We start from the raw sequence: 18,223 nt of genomic DNA on the forward strand, positions 1-18,223 counted from the left end.
ATTAGCCAGCGCGGCTATACCCTGAGGACACAGCGCACAGGCAAACCCCATTCCCACCATGGGCTTGTATAGAAACTCACTTAATGATTTTTAATTACCTATAAAGCAGGAAGCATGTGACAGTGCCCATAGCCCAGGAACCGGCCCCTATCCCAGTAAAGCCTCTGATGGACTTGACCTCAGCAGGGGACCGGGGTGATAAGCGCTGTTTGTTGTTCCTGCCGAGTTAACATTCCCTGGCTCACAGCACCGTCTCCAGAACTTGCTCAGCTGATGTTCACTTTATAAAAATAACCGTGGCGCCGTGTGTTTTATGAAGCTCGCGTTAACCCATTGTCAACAAACCCTTGCGGGCTGTGGCAGAATGAATCCCAGGGACCGGGGAATTGAAATGATTTGGGGTGAGACAGGGGAGTGAAATGGGAAATGGGGAAGAACAACGCTAAATGCAGCCACAAGAGCGGCTTTCATACTGGGATTTCTGGGGCGGCAGCCAGGAATGGTCAACGGTGTCATGCCCAGCCTGCAACGCAATGCAAACAGAAAACACCACCCTGCTCTGCGGCACTAAATGCTTCCAGGAGTAAACACGGTGACAGAGATGGACCTGTGCCCCCAGCGCCTCTCCTCCCTCTATCGCCGGTATGTGCTGTGTGTCCTATAAACACAAACAACCTGCTGAATGAAAATGCAGGTAAGATAAATATCACGAGGACTTGAGGTCCGCCACCACTAAGGCTTCTTCTTGGTCATCCTGCACTGCAGCTCCAGCCCCAAATACCCGGGGTCTTGCTAAAGGAAACAGAATAACAATCGTAAAAACATCTAACTAGTCCCTGAAGACTCATAACCTAACCCTTCCCAGCTGTCAGACCACAGCCTCCAACAATTTGGGTAAAATTTCTCTTTCTAGCTCAGACAGCTAAGTATACAAGAGACTTCCACACGTTCCTTTGGAGATCTTCCTCACCCTTCCCTCAACATTTCTGATGGAGACAGGAGGCCAAAGTGCTCATGGTCACCGCAGTCCTGCCTGATGCTGCCCAACCTCCCCAGGAGTAGGTCTGCTTTTTGGGATGGCTTCAGGGAAATTCAGCTGCAGATACAACTATAAACCAGGGCGGAAATTACTAAATGAGAGAGTCATGTGTACTTCTCATAGCACAGACAGACTCCTGAATTTACAGACCCTTGGACAGACTTTGTGTTTGCTCATAAGCAGATGAAAGAAATGAGCAGGTGAGTCAGGGTAAATGTATCTTCTTGTAAAGCACTCAGAATAATGCCATTAAATGTCAAAGCACCATGTTATTTTGGTTTTGCTGGCTCTTTCCTTGCTGTGAAACCTTCCAGGTCACTACAGACCTGAGTGGTTCACCTTCATCCTACACACAGAACAGGCCTGGGAGAGTGGGGGATGAAGGAAGCAGGCAGTCCCTGAAGACATAGCCCAGGTTGCTCCAGTAATTTAGGCCTTCCTGGGTTTGCATTTGTAATTCAGAGTCTCCCATGATCAGCCTAGACATTCAGGGCAGGTCCCTAGAATATGATTTCCATGGAAATGTCCTTCTCTGGTGCTCCTTCCATGTCACGGGAGCGCATCTCCTTGGCAAGAACATCAGGGCAGCAGCATGAACATCTGCTCATGCTCAGTACTTCAGCTCCAGATCCTAACCAGGGGTGCCGGGAGTGACCTTTTGTCCTTCACCCACAAGATTGTGCTTGCAGCAGCGAAGAGGGGGAGGTTACAGCCCCATGCGAGGCTTCCTGGGGGTTGCATTTTGCTGCTTTGGGACTCCCTCTACAACCACGAGACACTCAGGCCCTGCTGGAGCATAGCCATCAGGCTCCTGCACTGAAATGCTCTCTAGACATAGCCCGAACACCGAAGAGCACCTTCTCACGCCACAGATCCCTTATTTATTGCAGTGTATATGGCCCACATGCTACATACAGCACTGGACCAAACGCAGGATGCTCCCTATCTGCCTGTTCCGTCTGCCGCCAGCCAAAATACTTCAGACAAACAAGCATAAAACCCCAGCAGGAAGACATGGGCTCACAGACCATCTCTTGATGAAGTCTCCCAGGATGGCTCTGCAACCCACCCGGTGCAAGCAGAAATTCACTCTTAGGTGCTGGAAGGAGCCTTGGGTGAACAAAACCAGCCCACGTCTTTTGCTTGAATAGATACTGACTTTTCTCAGAAGCAATAGCAAGTTTATAAAGTTAAAGAATTTTACCTTCTTCGGCTTCCAGATCCACCAGTGAAGATACCAACACGCCCATCTCCTGACATTTTTTGCTATGGGCTTTTGACTTCATATGTTTAGTCAGATTCCCTGAAAGGAAGCAGAAAACATATTTTGGTCAATATGGCTTATTATTATTATTGCATTTTGCAAGCTTAGCAGTAGAAAATTAATAATTTGGCTCTGAACCGGGTGAAGGAGGCCTCTGACTCTCCCCAGACCACTATCCATTGCAGGTACCCCATGGTGCAAGGCTAGATCTTCCCTTCGTTCCTTTGCTGCTGCACTGGGGTGGAGGAATGGAGGTGCAGGCAGGGTACAAGGCTGTTGTGCAACCTAAAAATCCAGCTTGGCTACGCACTGGGGCTCGTGCAGGGAAAGAAGTCCTGGATTGCCTTCAGCTGTGATGGTGCAGCAGGGAGAGATGGTAGGAAAGAGAAAGATGCTTCCCAGTTCAATGCAGTCTGGCAACACCTCCCACCTCATCCCAGCACAGAGGTCACCCGCCTCCAGGAATGAGTACTCCAGATGCCAGCAGTGGGGGGAAAAAAGGAAAAGGAAAAAAAAAATAATGAAGTGGGCCTTGGCTACCTCTGCCTGAACAGCTGGATACAACTGTAGATAAAAGTATTTAGCGGAGCTGTCTGGGGAATGTACTTTCCACCCTGAGCAGCACTTTGTTGGGCTGGGGAGGATGGTGGGCAGCTGGGGCAGCCCCAGGAGCTGGCAGGGGACTGGGCAGCCCAGTCTGCATCCCAGCTGGCTTCAGTGGTGGCTTTGAGAGACTTGGGACACTCTTGAAGAACCAGCATCTCTCTCACTGGGAAACACTCATGTTTTAACCCACGCTAGTACTTAGGACTGTGTGCACATGCAGCTCTCTGGAGTGGAGCAATGCAGATGTGCGCCCACCCCCGCACCCCCCAGCAGCATGGTTCCGATGAGCTGGCCATGCAATGAAGCACCAGGGAGCAGGAGGAGCCCTTGTACCCCTGGAGTACTGCACACCAGGTTTTGGCATCATGACAAAGCCTGCAGAAAGCTGACGAGGCTTCCTCGGGCTAGGGTGGGAAGAGCAGCCCCTGCAAGGTGGGTTCTGGGACGCAGGGATGTTCACTGCTGCTCTGAGACCCTGCGGTGGGATAACCTGTGGGCACAGCGGCCTCACAGGGCCTGGCTGGCTCTCATCTCACTAATTCTAACTCCCACATTGCAGGCAGGTTAATTAGACGGTTATTAACCCTACTTCTCCATGAGGGAAACAGTGAGCAAAGGGGAAACTTTGTTGAGGGGGAAAATGCAGATAGGTGGAAAGGGGAGAAAAAATAAAGGTTAGGAGAAATAAAGGAAAAATGTCCCGTTTTTCCCTTCCCTTTCTTGTGCCTCTCCATGGGCTGAGCTGATGATGAGAAGACATCCGGGCCCTGGCTGAAGTTCACCCAAGGGCTGCTTGGTTTCCCAGCACAGCCCAGGAGCTGGCGGAGGGCTCCAAATTCACTGCAGCAATGCCATGTGGCACCAGCCCTCCTGTTAGCTAAGTCGTGTTGAACACGAGGCTTGTTTTGCTCTCAAAAAAAAAAGAAAAAATAAAAAAGGAATTTAAAAAAAAAAAAAAAAAAAAGATTTTTCACACTTTATTATAGCCCTCAGCTGAGGACTGAGGTCCCTCAGGTGCCTCCTGCAATCCAGAGTCCCCCAGTCCCTGAGCTGGGTGGGAGCAGAGAGAGCTTCTATCACCCCCTTCTGCTGCTGGTCCGGTGAGTATAAATAAAGAGGCAATTATTCACCGGAGCAGAGAATTACCCGTGATGCCCTCACAGCTCAGAAAAGTGCCGTAACCATCTAGCTACCAAGTCCATCTCTCTTTAGTCCATGAATTATTTATTTAGCCCATTTTGTACAAAATGGAATAGCTCCAACAGGAAAGACCAAGAAAGAGAGACAAAAGCTGACTATATATCCCTGGCACCCATCTAGGATGTGGATAGGAGTTTTCGCTCCAAAGGATATTTAATAATTTAGATCCAGCATAACAGCTCCAGTAAGAGAGATTTATTATTTTTTAACTTCATGCCAACATACCCTTAGCTCTGTGGTTAGGACACCTAGGTATGAGGATGAGGCCACCTTGGCTCAGGTTCTTGCTCCAAATCAGACCTCTCTGTCTCCAACTTGGACCAGAAGTTTTGGTGTAGACCCAGAGAAACCCAGTTGGACAAAAGCATGTTCTCATGGACACCTCTGGTTCCACTGAATCACCATTTTTTGTAAATGAAATGCTATTATGCCAGAAAGCATCCAATGAGTTCAGGTTTTGACTTCATGGAAGTGGAATTTAATTTTGGACCTAACTACCAAAAAGGCAAACTGACTCAGTCTCCTGAAATCAAACCCTACTGCTGCTGTCTGCCCATCACAACGCTTCACAACTCGGCTGCCAAAAATGCCCCATTTTTGCTCAGTCCCCACAGAAAAATCCCTAACTGGATTTCCTCCGCTGATGGTACCCGCTGCAAATAAACCCAAGCAAATGTTAGATGTGAGCTGGGGAAACCATTTAAACCCTGCTCTGTGGCACCCCAAGAATCCCGCTGTGATCCCCACGGTGGGAAGCATGGGAGGGGAGGTCCACCAAGCATCTCGGTGCTACCACGTCCCCCAGAGGAGCTCATAAATCCACTGTGCTGCATGCATCTGGCTTCGGCTGACCCAGGAGGGCATAGCATGAATTATCTGGGGGCTGGTGAATGCAACGTTTGAAGTAAAACTGTGACAAGGGAAGGACTCCGGTCCTCAGAGGCACACAGAAGCCACTGCAGCTGTCCGGAGGCTGGTGATACACACTGTCCCTGACGCTGCCCTAGCATCAGTGCTGTCCACAGCAAACACTCCTCTCTTGCTGCAGCGGGATCTCTGCAGACACGGGGGCCCCAGCCAGCTGCTTTAGCAGCCTGCAGCTCTGGGCCCATCTCTTCCTTCCACCTCTGCCTTTGATTCAGTTCCACCCCAAGCAAAGGTTCGGGTTGACAAGCTCTGCCAGAAGCTATCGGTGTCGCTTCGTTTTTAATTTTCTTGCACTCGAGGCAACTGTCCCTGGGCAAGGGAAGGCCTATTCGTCCTATTAAATGTGAATCATTTAACAACAACAATAAAATCCCAGAAATAACCAACTGCAGGATCTCAGCATCCAAGGCGACATTGTGATACAAGTATTCTTTACTTTCCAGGACTTAAGCTTTTCTCATATCCTTCTTTTAAGGTAGTATGCAAGGAGAGGAACAGCTACTCTGTCACTAGCAGACTCCTGTTTTGCTGTGAGATGCATTCACACATGGAGGATAAGCAATAGGTCAATACTCTCCGTCCCAGATAAACCCTTGAATTAGGTGTTACGCCTGACTTAAATAATGCACACGTCTTGATTTAGGTCTCTTAATGGAGATAATGTCCCCTGCTGAGACTCTTGAAGAAGGAAAGCTTTAATTTAGATAATTTATTGGGCAAAATAATTCATTTTTTAAAAATTCTGTTACTATATTTTGTATGTATTGACTTGCAGATTAAAGGAGAGAATTTGAACATCCAGCCTGCCTGTCTGCATTGATACAGGCTATAAAATATCAGCCATCTTCTGGATCAAGCCCATCAGCTTGTGTTAGCCTAAAACTAATCTTCCAGAAAGGTACCCAGGCTGGATTTGCAGCTTTCAAAATAGAGAGAATTAGCACGTTTCCTATTGAGGCTTGTGCTAAGGCTTAATAGCTGCACTTAAAAAAAAAAAAAAAAAAAAAAAAAAAAAGCTAATATTTCACTTGAATTTGCCAGTCTCTGACTTTCAGCCCTCCTTTTTTTTTTTTTTTTTTTTCTTTTCTTTTTCCTCATTTCCATGGTAAGCTAAAGAGCCCTTTTGCTCACTGCGTTTCTCCTCCTGTCTGGACCACTGGGTCGTTTTCTGTTCCCAGCGACACGTCTCACGCCACACTGCGTAAGGCAGCAAATTCCTGCAGCTAATCCTCCCTCATCCCCTCCTCGGAGCTGGGTGGCATCCCTAGGAGCAGAGGGGACTCCCAGCACGGGATGCTCGCACCCTAGCTGGTCAGGAAGGGTCCCAGCACGCACAGGGTGTGGGGACACTTTTGCAATCATTTATCAATCCGCCCTGCTATAACAGCAGTTAATTCTTGCGGAGCTTTCCGCCAGTTGGACCTGCTCTGCAGTTTCCAGAGGAGGCTTAGCAGAGCGCTGAGTCTGCTAGAGCAGTAATAATAATAAACTGTGCAGCCATAACCTTGCCTTTAAGGGCTGAGGGGGTAACGCATTTAATATATTAACATGTTCAATAACCTCAGTGCCTGCCATGTGCTGATTTAAGGAACTGCAAACTAATTTATTAAAGGAAGAGTAAGGCTGAGGACATGGAGAAGTCTGGTGTCTGGAAACAGTGAGTGGTCTAGCCTATCAAATGGGTATCTTCAGCCACCAGGCACCGATGTCCTTCACACAAGCACCTCTTAAATTAATATGAAGCTCCCTGTCCCTCTGACCTCTGAGCAAGGCAGACACGTGGACACAGCGTGCTGCTTCATGCGTTTTTTCCAGAAATTTTAAGAAACCTCAAGCAATCCAGACGTGATGTGAGTCTGAACAAGAGCAGAAAATAGCTGTTTGGGAGGATAATGCCTGCAGGGAGGGACTCAAGGGCCAGCACTGTCCCCATCCCCGGGTCACCCAGGGGAGGAGCGCAGAAGGGGTCTGGAGACGAGGCACAGGGCGGGATGGATCTTGGCTCCTGCGTCCCCTCTGGGAAGCAGGTCAAGGAAAAAGCTTTCCCTGACCTTCCTGAGGGGGAAAACTGTTAGACTGCATCTTCTCCATTTCCTTCCTGGTAAGAAAACAATGAAAAAGCTGCTTAGCTTCTTTAAACAACCTCTTTGAGGCTGTAGTAACAAACCTTCGGGGAGAGTGTTGCTACAGTGGAGGTGGAGAACACAGTAAAAGGCACGTTTATATCTGGTCCAGAAATGTAAAATCAAATAAATCTTTAGCAACCAAATTTCCAAGGCTGCTGTTTTCATCAGCTAAGTGATCTCACACACAAATAAATAAATAAATAAAATCATCTCATAGATTGGCTTCAATATAATAACAATTAAAAACAAACAAACAAACAAACAAACAAAAAATTCCTTGCAGTTCTCTAATTCAAAGAAGCAGCTTTGCTTACGATGAAAGAAATGCACAAAAAGCATACAAATAGCATAATTAGTGAAAAGGGGAAAATACTTAAAGCTCTTTCTTTTGCAAAAGTTTTCCCTGCTTTTGGAACACAGATACAGAGGGGAGAGGGGTAACCAGATAAAGATCCTCATTAAAAATAATAAGAAAAAAAACATTAAACTGCTTCCAGCCGACTTGAGAGTTTAGAGCATTAGATCATGCTGGAGAGATCTACCACAGCCAAAATGAAGACAGCTCCATAGATATCCCCCTCGAGTTTATGCTAAAGGCTAAAATTAACCTTGGAAAGCTGATTTCTAAAAGAGCTCCAGCTCAGCTTATATTTTCGCAAGTGCAGTCCAGTGGCAAGAGCTCCAGCTTCTCCATTCCGCAGTTAGCTGTGGTTGCAAAACTGCTCACCAGGAAGGGGGACCCGAATGACTCAGGGCCCAAACAAACTTCTCCCAGACATCTGCAAAATAAGCTGTGAAACCTCTAGTTCTGCAAACCTCCTGGACCTCCGCTTCGGACTCCATCACCAACTGCAATTGTGCTGCAGCTGGGCTTTATCTGACGATGTTATCAGCATACAAGGCTGTTTTTTTTTTTCTTGCTTTCCAGCAATAGTTTCAAAGGTGCTTCCATCAGCGAAGCAAACAGATTTTATCCAAGTGCTGCAAAGTTATGTGGGGTATAAGCATGCCTGCAGGACACAGCCAGGGCTCTGCCTGTGACCTCCCTTCCCCCCCCCCCCTCCAGCAGAGAGCCTTTTTCATGCAATTCCAAGTTACCATCATGCAAATATTTGTCCTACAATTGCTAATCCAGGGAAGTCCAGGGAAGTTCTGCCCCCTCATGCATCCATATGCAAACAGTTTTGCATTAAAATCCCAGAGTGATTGGTGATTTTTTTTTTTTTTGGAAGGAAGCATTTCCATGCTACCTTCCCCACAAGTTTCCTGCAAAGCTGAAGAAGGGAAGTCCTTTGGAGGCAAGCATCTATCTGCAGCGTGCAGTCAGCACGGTCGGTACTGACAGTTTGTGCGCTTCAAGGGAGCAGAGATGGAGAGCAAAGCAGCCGGAGAGATGGTGAGAAGGATGGTTTGATCTCAGCATCCGGAACAAAAGCCTAACAGAAGCATGATGGAGAGCAAAGTGAGGTGACGGAAGAGGCTGAATGGATTCACCTCTCAAAGGAAAACCTCGGAACAAACAGAAGCAAGAGGGAAAGAGAAAGTAATGGATCAGGTCCGGCTCCAGGCCAGGAGGGAGAAGAAGAACTGTCACTTGGATCTGCTGCATGTGTCTGATGAGAATTTGACCTCACATACAGTATCACTTCCCCATGCTCCCAAACGTTTGCTGATTACCAACACGCTGTTACCCAGAAATGACCCGCCAGCTCAACCAACATGCTGTCAGCTCCGGGTGCTGCCCACCCTGATTCATCCAGCCTCAGGGGCACTTTTCTAGCACCGAGGTGCAGACGCAGGCGTGCCGTGGTCCACGTAGCACCCTGTGCCTCCGCCCACGTCCATGCTCTGCCTCTTTCTTGGGTAACAGTGGTTTTGGGGGGATGACAATATTCTTGAGAAATTATCTCTCCCGGCTGTGTTATTTTCTGAGATTTGCAATGATGGAGCTATAGATGATGGACTTTTTATATGTATGTCAAACTATAATTAAGACACCAAACTCAGCATCTTTATTGTGAGACCTGATGCAGCCAAAGATGGAGAGGAGAACTGTGAAACCCACAGTGCCAGACTCACGAGAAATCAAAGGACCTGGGCACTTCTGGCACTCTTGACAACTTTACCCACAGTCCCTTGGAACAGATATAATTTTTTGTTGTTGTTGTTTTTGTTTTTGTTTTTGTTTTTTAATGTTCTTGCTAGAGTCTACTCGCACAAGTTCACTTTTGGATTGAAGCAATGATAGAGGTTGCTTGTGAAGAACAGCTGGCAGTGGTGAGGTTGTGGATCATTAATGACTAGATGTCCTGGGATGGAGATCTTTAGAGGAAAAAGTCTACTGATATGAAATAGAAAATGTTGAAGCTACATGCAACTGCGAAGGATGAAAATGTGCAGCGCAAATACTGATCTTGAGAGCACAAGCATAAAAAGCCACCCAAAGACTGTCTGCAGGAGCTTGGTCAGGGATGTTTGCCGGTACCCAGGAGATCCCTGCTCTCATTCTGGGGTGGTTTTGCTCACAAGCCCCTGGCAGTGAAGCTGTATTTCAGGATTTTTCCCTTTAAGAAACACCAAGAGGATGGAGCAGACACGTTGCAGGCTGGCAGGGGCAGCCAGTGCTCCGTGCCATGGCTCGGTAGGATGCACATCAGCTTATGGCAGGGCTGCTCCTCTTCGGAAAATTTCAGCCCATTTAAGACTCCCTCGTCCCCCTCCCTCTGGCTCTGGGGGGTTTCCAGACCCTGGGAAGGCCTTCCCTTCCCCTTCGCAAGCGCCCCCAGGAAGGCCTGTAAGTCAATATACTGAGCAGAGGAGCTAGGAGCTGACTGTCTCTTACCTTTGGTTTTAAAAGCAAAGTTACAGTACTTGCAGACATATGGCCTGACGTCTGTGTGCGTGCGAATGTGTTTCTTCAGCATGCTGGGTTTCTTGCAGCGAATTCCACACTCCTCACAAACATACTTCCCTCTTCCACGGCCTCGCACATACACATACTCTTCGTTTGATTTGTACCTATGAGCAACAGGTGTCATGATAAAAAAAAAAAAAAAAAAAAAAAGAAGATTCCCACCTCAAAAGTAGACACAATTTTCCTGGATTCATTCAGCATGTTATTGACACCACCAGACTCATTTACCATTTGCTATCCCTGGATAATTAGGCTAAATTCAAAATATCTTGAAAAGTTTTGCCCAGAGGCCTTCTTCCTTTTCTATTATTTATTTTATTTTTTCAATGTCTTACATCTGCCTCTCTGTACAGACAAATAGCCCAAAGTCTGAGGTCATGTCACGGGGTCACCCAAACGTCCTTCATTTTCCCCATCCTCAAACACGAACTGAGACACTCATAGCAGTCTGAGCAATATATGTCACAGTCCAGTCCGGTGGCTTGAATCGTCTTGCAGCCTGTGCTGCGTTTTAAAGTATGCACAGTCTGTCACTGTACTGTGTGAAGTACTGAGAAAACACATCCCGGATAAATCTCTTGTGACATGACCTTCCGCACCCACTGGGGCAACACAAAAGCCACCTGAAAGGACCACGATGCTGCGCTGCGAGCTGGGGTCCCTGCGCAGCCTCCTGCCAGAGCAAGAAACACCCAGAAGGACACAAAACAAGAAAACATCCTTTTTAAAAAATGATTATGCTAACACTAAATGCAATGAGCGTAAACTCAAGGCTCTTTGGCACAATATCATAACAGGTTCACCCAAGAGAATAAGATTGGTCATCCTTCCTTCACATCACATATTCATTTATTTTCTGTCCATGCATCAGCACATAGGGACGGCTGCATGGTGCAGGTTTGAAAAATATTTTTAGGTGAGACAAATCATTTAGCCTCCTGCAGCTTAGCAAATGGAGTCTGTAATTTCCTGTACTTGAGCAAAAGAAGACTAAGGTAACACAAAATCGCCCCCCTTGGATTTTTAAAGAGGCCAAATTGTTGAAGTGTGGTACTTCTTGTAACTTGTTTTTCTATCCAGTATGAAGTATGTCTAGTCTTCCAAAAGCTCTGAACATCCACACTTGAAAATAAGGCTTTCTAGAGCATCTTAATAGGGGACCTGAAGACGCACAGCATCATCAGCCACCCTCTAGTATCTGCCCAATAAACCCTATTCCAAACCAGAATGGGGAAAAACAGCAGCCAGTCTGAAGATAAACTGAATAGGAACAGCATTACAAACTATGTGTAGCATGAGTGCTTAAATATGGGAAGGCATAGTAAATGCTTTAAAAATAAAAAATGTAGTTATAATGTAAAATAATAATAATAATAATGAAATTGAGTAAACTACACACAAAGATCATGAATCTGGCCCTGAACTGAGATGATGATAGTGACATGGTCTGCACAGGACACATCCAAGAGAATCACATCCCAGTTACCCGAAGTGTGGATTTAAAGGTGGGGAAATCGAACTGTTTGAACCCTTTCATCTCCTACCAAGGCAGAAAGCACGTGGCCTTGGCTCCATTTCCTTTCCTTCACTTAGGAAGCGTACAAGTAATTTAAATTCCACGTGGCTGTTCAGGGCACCTTCTTCATGTGAAATTCATAATAATTTTCCTGGGTGCCACCTGGTAAATATAAGGTCTGGGCTTTCTCTCCAGCCAGATCCTCGTCTCTCTGACTCAGACTCCCATCTGCAAAATGGGGTCATGGCCACATCTCTGCTTCAGAGCGATGTGAACAGATGCTTACAAGATGATGAGCTGCTCACACATGAAGGTGATGAGGTTGCAGATCTTCTAGGCAGGTTCAGATACAAGCTAGAGAGGAGGGGAAAAATGGGTGTATAGATAGCCCCATTCAAGCCTGGAATGCTGGCTGCAGCACCAGCATAACCAGGTCTTGGTGCCAACAGCTGCATGTGGGGGAACAGCTTGTGCTTCTGTCCTTGTGCGTCACAAGCTCTCCAGACCATAACCAGGGTCATCTGGCAGCCCAGATGCTCCCGTGCACTCTATCTCCCGTAACTGAAGCCACAGCAATGCCATCTCCCCCCCCCCCCCCCCCCCGAATAATAAATAAATAAATAAATAAAAATGGCAAGGCTCTCATTATTTGGCCAGAGGGGACTGAGCTGGTGTGTGAAGAGCACACGCTGACTGCCAGCCTCCATCCCAGGATGTCCAGCTACCTCCATTTAACCTTACAGATACCAGTACCAGGGTACCCGTAATTAATGGTTAGACTGGCCAGTGTCCCTCCTTCAGTCAGTCAGTGATTTAACAGGATAGCAACAAAAGGAACTCAGGAATCCTGATCTCCCTTCTCCTGTTCCAATTCATATGTCAGGCTTCCTTCTGCCCCTCCTTTCTTTCTGTCGTTATGCTGGTAATCACCTTGCCATTTAAAAAATGAAATTGCTCCTTTATCAGTCTTGTACTTGCACTACCCTTAATTACACTCTCACATGGAAGCCTCTAAGTAAGTCCTTTGTGTCCCACGGTCCCTCTGTCGGCCTCATTAAAGCTATCAGGGCCGGCTTTTCCTGGATAAAAAGTGACACGTGATTTAATCTGAAATTAGGCATTGCAGTTTATCTGACACTCTGTGAGACTCAGCCATCCTTCAATCCTGATATTTTTCTACATCTCACAAAGCACACAGGGAGAGCAGGGAAACAGAAAAGGAGAGGTGACCTAAAGAAATATGAACCCAAACAGGGAGAAAGCAAGGTAGGTGATACGGCCACAACACAGGAGAAGGCTGCTGCAAACGGCATCTGTCTACATGGAAGGCTAGAATATGTTTGTGGAGATAATTACTTCAACATGAAGCTGGTTTCTCTGCGGATCTAACATGCTCATATGATTTGCATCAGAAAGACAAATCAATGACAGCTCATTTCACGTGAAGATTTACCCTGGACGAGGAACCTTCCTGCTCCGGAGTGGCTGCTGTAACCAGATTCCTCTAATAGCCACAGTTGGAGTTTGTGTCAGCAAGTCTGCGCCTCTCTTCCAGAGCATTGTGGAATTCATAATCCTGTAGTTAGCAACTCAAACCTCCTATGGTGTCACGGCTCCAATCTAATACTGAGATGATTTGAAACCCGGGAGGCTAACTGGCCATTACGAGCTCAGAGACTAATTTGGAAAATTGTTCTTTCAAACAGACACATGAAAGGATAAAAATTCCGTTATCTGATGCATTTTCTTCAGGCTTATTTGCTGTGTTCCACTAGCACATTTGTTGAACTTCCTGCCACCAGTACAAACACCTTTCAGAGCAAGAGGAGCTGGCAGAGCCCTGGCAGTATCTGCTGGCTGCAGGAGCAGTACCAGCTTCAGAGACCTGATGGCCCCAGAGCAGGCAGCCGCTGTCAGGAGGCAGGATACCATGAACCTGGAGAAAGCTTTGTCTCAGCTCTTTCCCTTGAACTTTGTTGAAACCTAAAACCATGAAGCATTTATTCCTTTGCAGGTTTTAGGAGGTTTAATTTTTACTGTTTGCTGCTGCAAATATCTGACCATGCCTTTTAGCCATATATTCTTTTTTTTTTTTTTTTTTTTTTCCTTTCCCAGTGCTGTGAGCAACATCCAAAAATCTTCCTGTGGCTGAAAACCACACGATAAAAGCTTGGAAAGCAGAGCGGGAAGGAAGTTTTGGTGGTTCGCAGGCAGGAATGGAGAGCAGGTTTCTGGGGGACTCATTGCTGGCTATGAGACACAGCCGGGCTGCAGCACCCCTTCTCTCCTGCTTCCTACAGCCGCCAGAAATTTACCTTGTCCTGCGAGGTCTTTGCCAACCTGCCCTTGCAGGTCACCAGCACAGCAGCTGCACTTAGGTTATTTGCCAGTTACACGTAGGCACCCCGACTTTGCCAGTTTCCAAAATCTGTACGCTCAATAGAGCGTTATGGTACAGAGTGCCCCTGGTTAATTTTGCAGTGAGTGAACAAGTATTTCCTCAACCGGTTTTGACATTTGTTAAACGTACTTGTTTGCTTTGTGGATTTCTGGTACACAGCAACAGGAATCAGATATCTGATCCCTTTCCTGAGCTACTGCAATTGTTCACAGTCAAGTGACCTGAGCAGCCCCAGTTGTTGCCTTCGGTGCAAGTCTTCTGGTTTTATTGATGGCACATTTTATCTGTCATCAGGCTGCACACTCATCTGGCTTGGCTAAATCTTTCGGAAGTCCCTGACAGTTCGTTATGGTATTAGCTAATCTAAGTTATGTCTTATGCCACCTGAAAAATTTGACAGATTGTTGATAAACGCATAGCTATTATAACGTCACTAATTACTAGCAGGTTTATTGCCTTTATCACAGCTCCCCAGTAGACAATTAGAGCACTTCTTCCCCAGCGATGCTAGCAACGCCCTCTCTGAAACTGCATGTGCAGCAGAAGAGAGACACACGGTGGGAGACCCTACGAGGGCGCAGCCTGTGTCATCACCACACACACAGGTGCGTCCTTAGGGCCAGACAGTTACTAGGAAATCTCCCTTAACTCAAGCCAAGCTGCAGCAGAACAAACAGAAGTATTTCTTTACAAAATCCAGACTAGACAATGTCATTTCCAGGTTTCTAAAAGCATCATACAAACCTTCTAGTATCCTGATGTACCAGACAGGAATATTGCACCAAGACAAACAAAGCAACTTCCGAAGAGCGATACAGCAGGACCGCGAGCGAGCCGGGCATGGATGTGGGAGGCCCTGGCACAGAAATCCCTCTTCCCTGTCTGAAGCAACGGAGCTTTGGCAAGCTGCACGTCCCAGTCCCCAGCGAACCCGATGAAGACAAGTCAGAGCTGAATGAGACCCCAGCAGCCAGACTTGCACAGAAAGCCTGGCATGAAGGTGTAACTGCAAAGATCATCCTGCTCTTGAATCAGGTATCAGCAGCTCAGACAAGGTCCAACACCAGAAGAGTTACACTAAGTTACACTACCCAAGGTGAGCACCTCGCAGGCAGCAAACCTTCAGGGCCCCTTCTGCTCCGTGAAACCCAGGGACAGGGACCATCTCTTTTCACATATACATCACAGTGCCTGAAGCAATGTGATGCTCATTTCGAGTGGAATCTAATTCAAATAACAAATCAGCAGCAATCCAAAGACAAATAGCTGGCTTGGACCCATGGGAATCCCACGGGGGCTTAAGGGTATTAAATCTTCCCTTAATCTGCATCATTCACTCTGATGGAGCTTTGGAGATAGCAGAGCTGGCCCATGCCCACAGCGCCGCGTGCTGCTGGCATGGGAAAGGTGGCTGGGACACCAGCATTGACTAATCTTGCTTAGATAACTGATCAGGTGTAGTTATATGACCACCAGATACTGTTATTTGGATATCAAGTCACATCCAAAGAAGGCCACACTTTTTCAGAGCAGCCCTTTGAAGTATTTTGCACTCAGCATCTTTAGTCCCAGCAAAGCGCGGTGCCTCCAGAGGGGAAGGTGTTGCTTATGGTCATCTAACCTGCTTAGGAAAAAAGAGGTGACCATCAGGTTTCTGGCATGTAAACCCCCTGTGTTTTGTGCCACGAGGCCAGCCGCTGACCGCAGGACTGGGACACAATTCACATGGTTGTGGCACACGTGAAGCACAGGACAGAGGCTCTGCTCACATGGAAACCAGCGCTCTTTGGCAGTGCTGGTGTCCCCCCGGAGCAAAACGCCCATTTAGCTTCCTAGCAATGCTGATCACCATGACTGCAAAGTACACAATAATTCAACAAGAAACTCTAAAGACAACTTCTGAAATAAATGTACGCCATTCACTTCCTCTCTGCAGGAATTTGAGCATAGATAGGATGAGTAGGAATTCTATGGCACTGCAAATAATAATAACAAAATAATCACACGGGACAGCTCAAGCTGAAGTTTCCCTGTCTGTTTTTTTGTAACATCCCTGGTGGGTCCTCACAGCTCAGATTTTACCTAAGGCAATTTTCCACATTTATTTTCTTTGAATGGGAAACAATGAAGTGGGTGTAGCCCCACACTGTACTTGTGATCACAGCTCTGTCAGCACGACCTCGGTGGCACTGGGGCTGCGTGGGACATGTCAGCTGCTTCAGAAGTGATGCTAGCACCATGGGTGGTCGAGGCACTGTCCGAAAGCAGACCAATGATTCTCCAGCTTGCCTACAGAAATTAACACTGGCAGAGAACATATATCATGGAAAAAAGCCACAGGAGTTGCTTCCTATAGGGCTGCACTGCGACGAGGCAGCCAGACCACCAGGATGTGGGGAGGGCAGCGTAGAAACACCGAGTCAAAGGAAATCTCTCTTTATCTGACCACATCTGGAACACTGTGTCCAGGTTGTTGTGTTTCAGAATTTGAGTGACACCAGAAAGCTGGAAAAAAAAAAAAATGTAAAGAAGCAATTTCTCTGCTGAAGGGGATGGATGCAAGGATGAACTGGGAGAAAGCCATACAAAAACTGAATGGTTCAAACATCATACTGAAACAGAGACAATTAAAGGTCTAGGGACAGGCTAATCACCTGGGAAGATGTGCAGAATGGGCAGGATGGGGAGACATTTCTTTAGTATTGACGTTATCCTAAGAACTACAGAGTAAAAGTAAGAAATAGAAAGTTTAGGCTAAACATTAAAAAGTATGGGCAGTGTCCTCAAGTAGGTTTACCCTGCACAAAAGGGTGGCATAGTTTTAAGCTGTATAACACCTCCTGCGTATTCACTTCTCTCTGTAAATTCACTGGAAGAGCTGACACAAATTTTGACACCTCTGTAACACACACAGCAGTCTCCAAGAGTAGACAAACAGCCAGAGTGAAAGCAATACAGAAACTATGCATAAACAACCCAAATCCACAAAAGAAGCTTTTACGAGCATAAAAACACCGGGCAGAGAACGACTTTTAAATGCATTTTTCCATCAGTGAAAGCAATTCCTGTTGCCAGTAAAGCCAATTTTGATGGAAGAAGGGACAAGAGGATTCGTGATGGTGTCAGCTGGTCGGCACCAGGGGAAAGCTCCACCATCAGCCGTATCATCTGACCTTCCCTAACCTGGAGCAGGCGCTCAAGCGGCGTGGTATGTCCAGCACAAACCACAGGATCTCCTTCAATTAAATTAATCCAAAGAAAGCACACCACCAGCAAACATTGTATATGGATGTAAACTGCAAAAACAGTGTAGATTGTTATTACTCCTCTGAATGTTATGCTTGAGTGAAAGCTTGATTTAATTTTGGGTTGTGGCATCCGACCTTTTCTAGTCTATTAGAAGTAAAATTACAGTTTTACTCATTATGGCTCTCTCTGCTGTTATACAACTTCACCCTCTCTACGCTCTAATCACTTAATTGTCATTCTAAGCTGCTCTAAAAACACATCTATTTCAGAAAAAAAAATCCATGTAAATAATACTACACTGTTTTATACAAGGTGACAACCCAGCCTTTGATTACTAAAATACATTTCGAGATGAAAGCAGACCAAAAAAATGAAAGTACATTTACTGCAAGGTGAAAACGTTTCACTGCACAGTGTGTGCATCATCCCTGCGAAGGTGGTCAGCTTTAGCCACCTAAGCATGAAGAAATGTGGAACTGCAATGATTGTGTGCACAGGCTAATCAATTCCTTCTGGGCTTCCTTTCCATTAAGCCCAATTGCAAGAGCAGAGAGGTAGTGCAAAAACTTCCATAGGCTCTCACATTTCGTGTAATGACTGGGCCACGTGTCCCTATCCTCAGAAGATGCCACACAAAAGTCAGACAGCTACTGCAGAGTGCATGGTATCTAAACACCTCATCCCACCACCACCGTGACACAAACATGAAAGAAAGAGAGAAAAAATAATAATTAGCTGCTGCGGTGCTGTGTAATGACAAGGACATCAGGCAGCATCAAAAAACACATCTGCCTTCCTCCTCTACATGCCCATTCTGGAAGATTTCCTTAAAGAAATCTTGTTTCTTCATTAAGAAATTCTTTTCAATTTGTTGTTAGAACAAATTAATGCTGCGCGATAGCAAGACTGGACTTTTTTCCCCGGCCCCAGTAAGACAGGGGGGGTTCACAGTGCGAGAGCCCACAGGGTGAGCACACACAC

At 46.5% G+C, this 18,223-nt stretch overlaps 1 protein-coding gene across 15 annotated transcripts in view; it reads right to left on the reverse strand.

Moving 5' to 3' along the window:
- HIVEP3 (HIVEP zinc finger 3) overlaps positions 1-18,223 on the reverse strand; it is a 249,858-nt gene that overhangs the window by 14,503 nt on the left and 217,132 nt on the right. For all 15 annotated transcript variants that reach the window (XR_004755872.1, XM_035345429.1, XM_035345422.1 and 12 more), the window contains 2 exons: positions 10,005-10,180; positions 2,244-2,342 (listed from right to left, as the gene is read on the reverse strand). Coding sequence is in view for 14 of the 15 variants with exons in the window: in XM_035345429.1 (XP_035201320.1) it covers positions 2,244-2,342; positions 10,005-10,180 (275 nt within the window). In the remaining variant the exon portion in view is untranslated. The remainder of the gene's footprint in view (positions 1-2,243; positions 2,343-10,004; positions 10,181-18,223) is intronic.

Source organism: Oxyura jamaicensis, chromosome 23, assembly GCF_011077185.1.
Source record: "Oxyura jamaicensis isolate SHBP4307 breed ruddy duck chromosome 23, BPBGC_Ojam_1.0, whole genome shotgun sequence".
In the NCBI taxonomy this organism is placed as follows: domain Eukaryota; kingdom Metazoa; phylum Chordata; class Aves; order Anseriformes; family Anatidae; genus Oxyura; species Oxyura jamaicensis.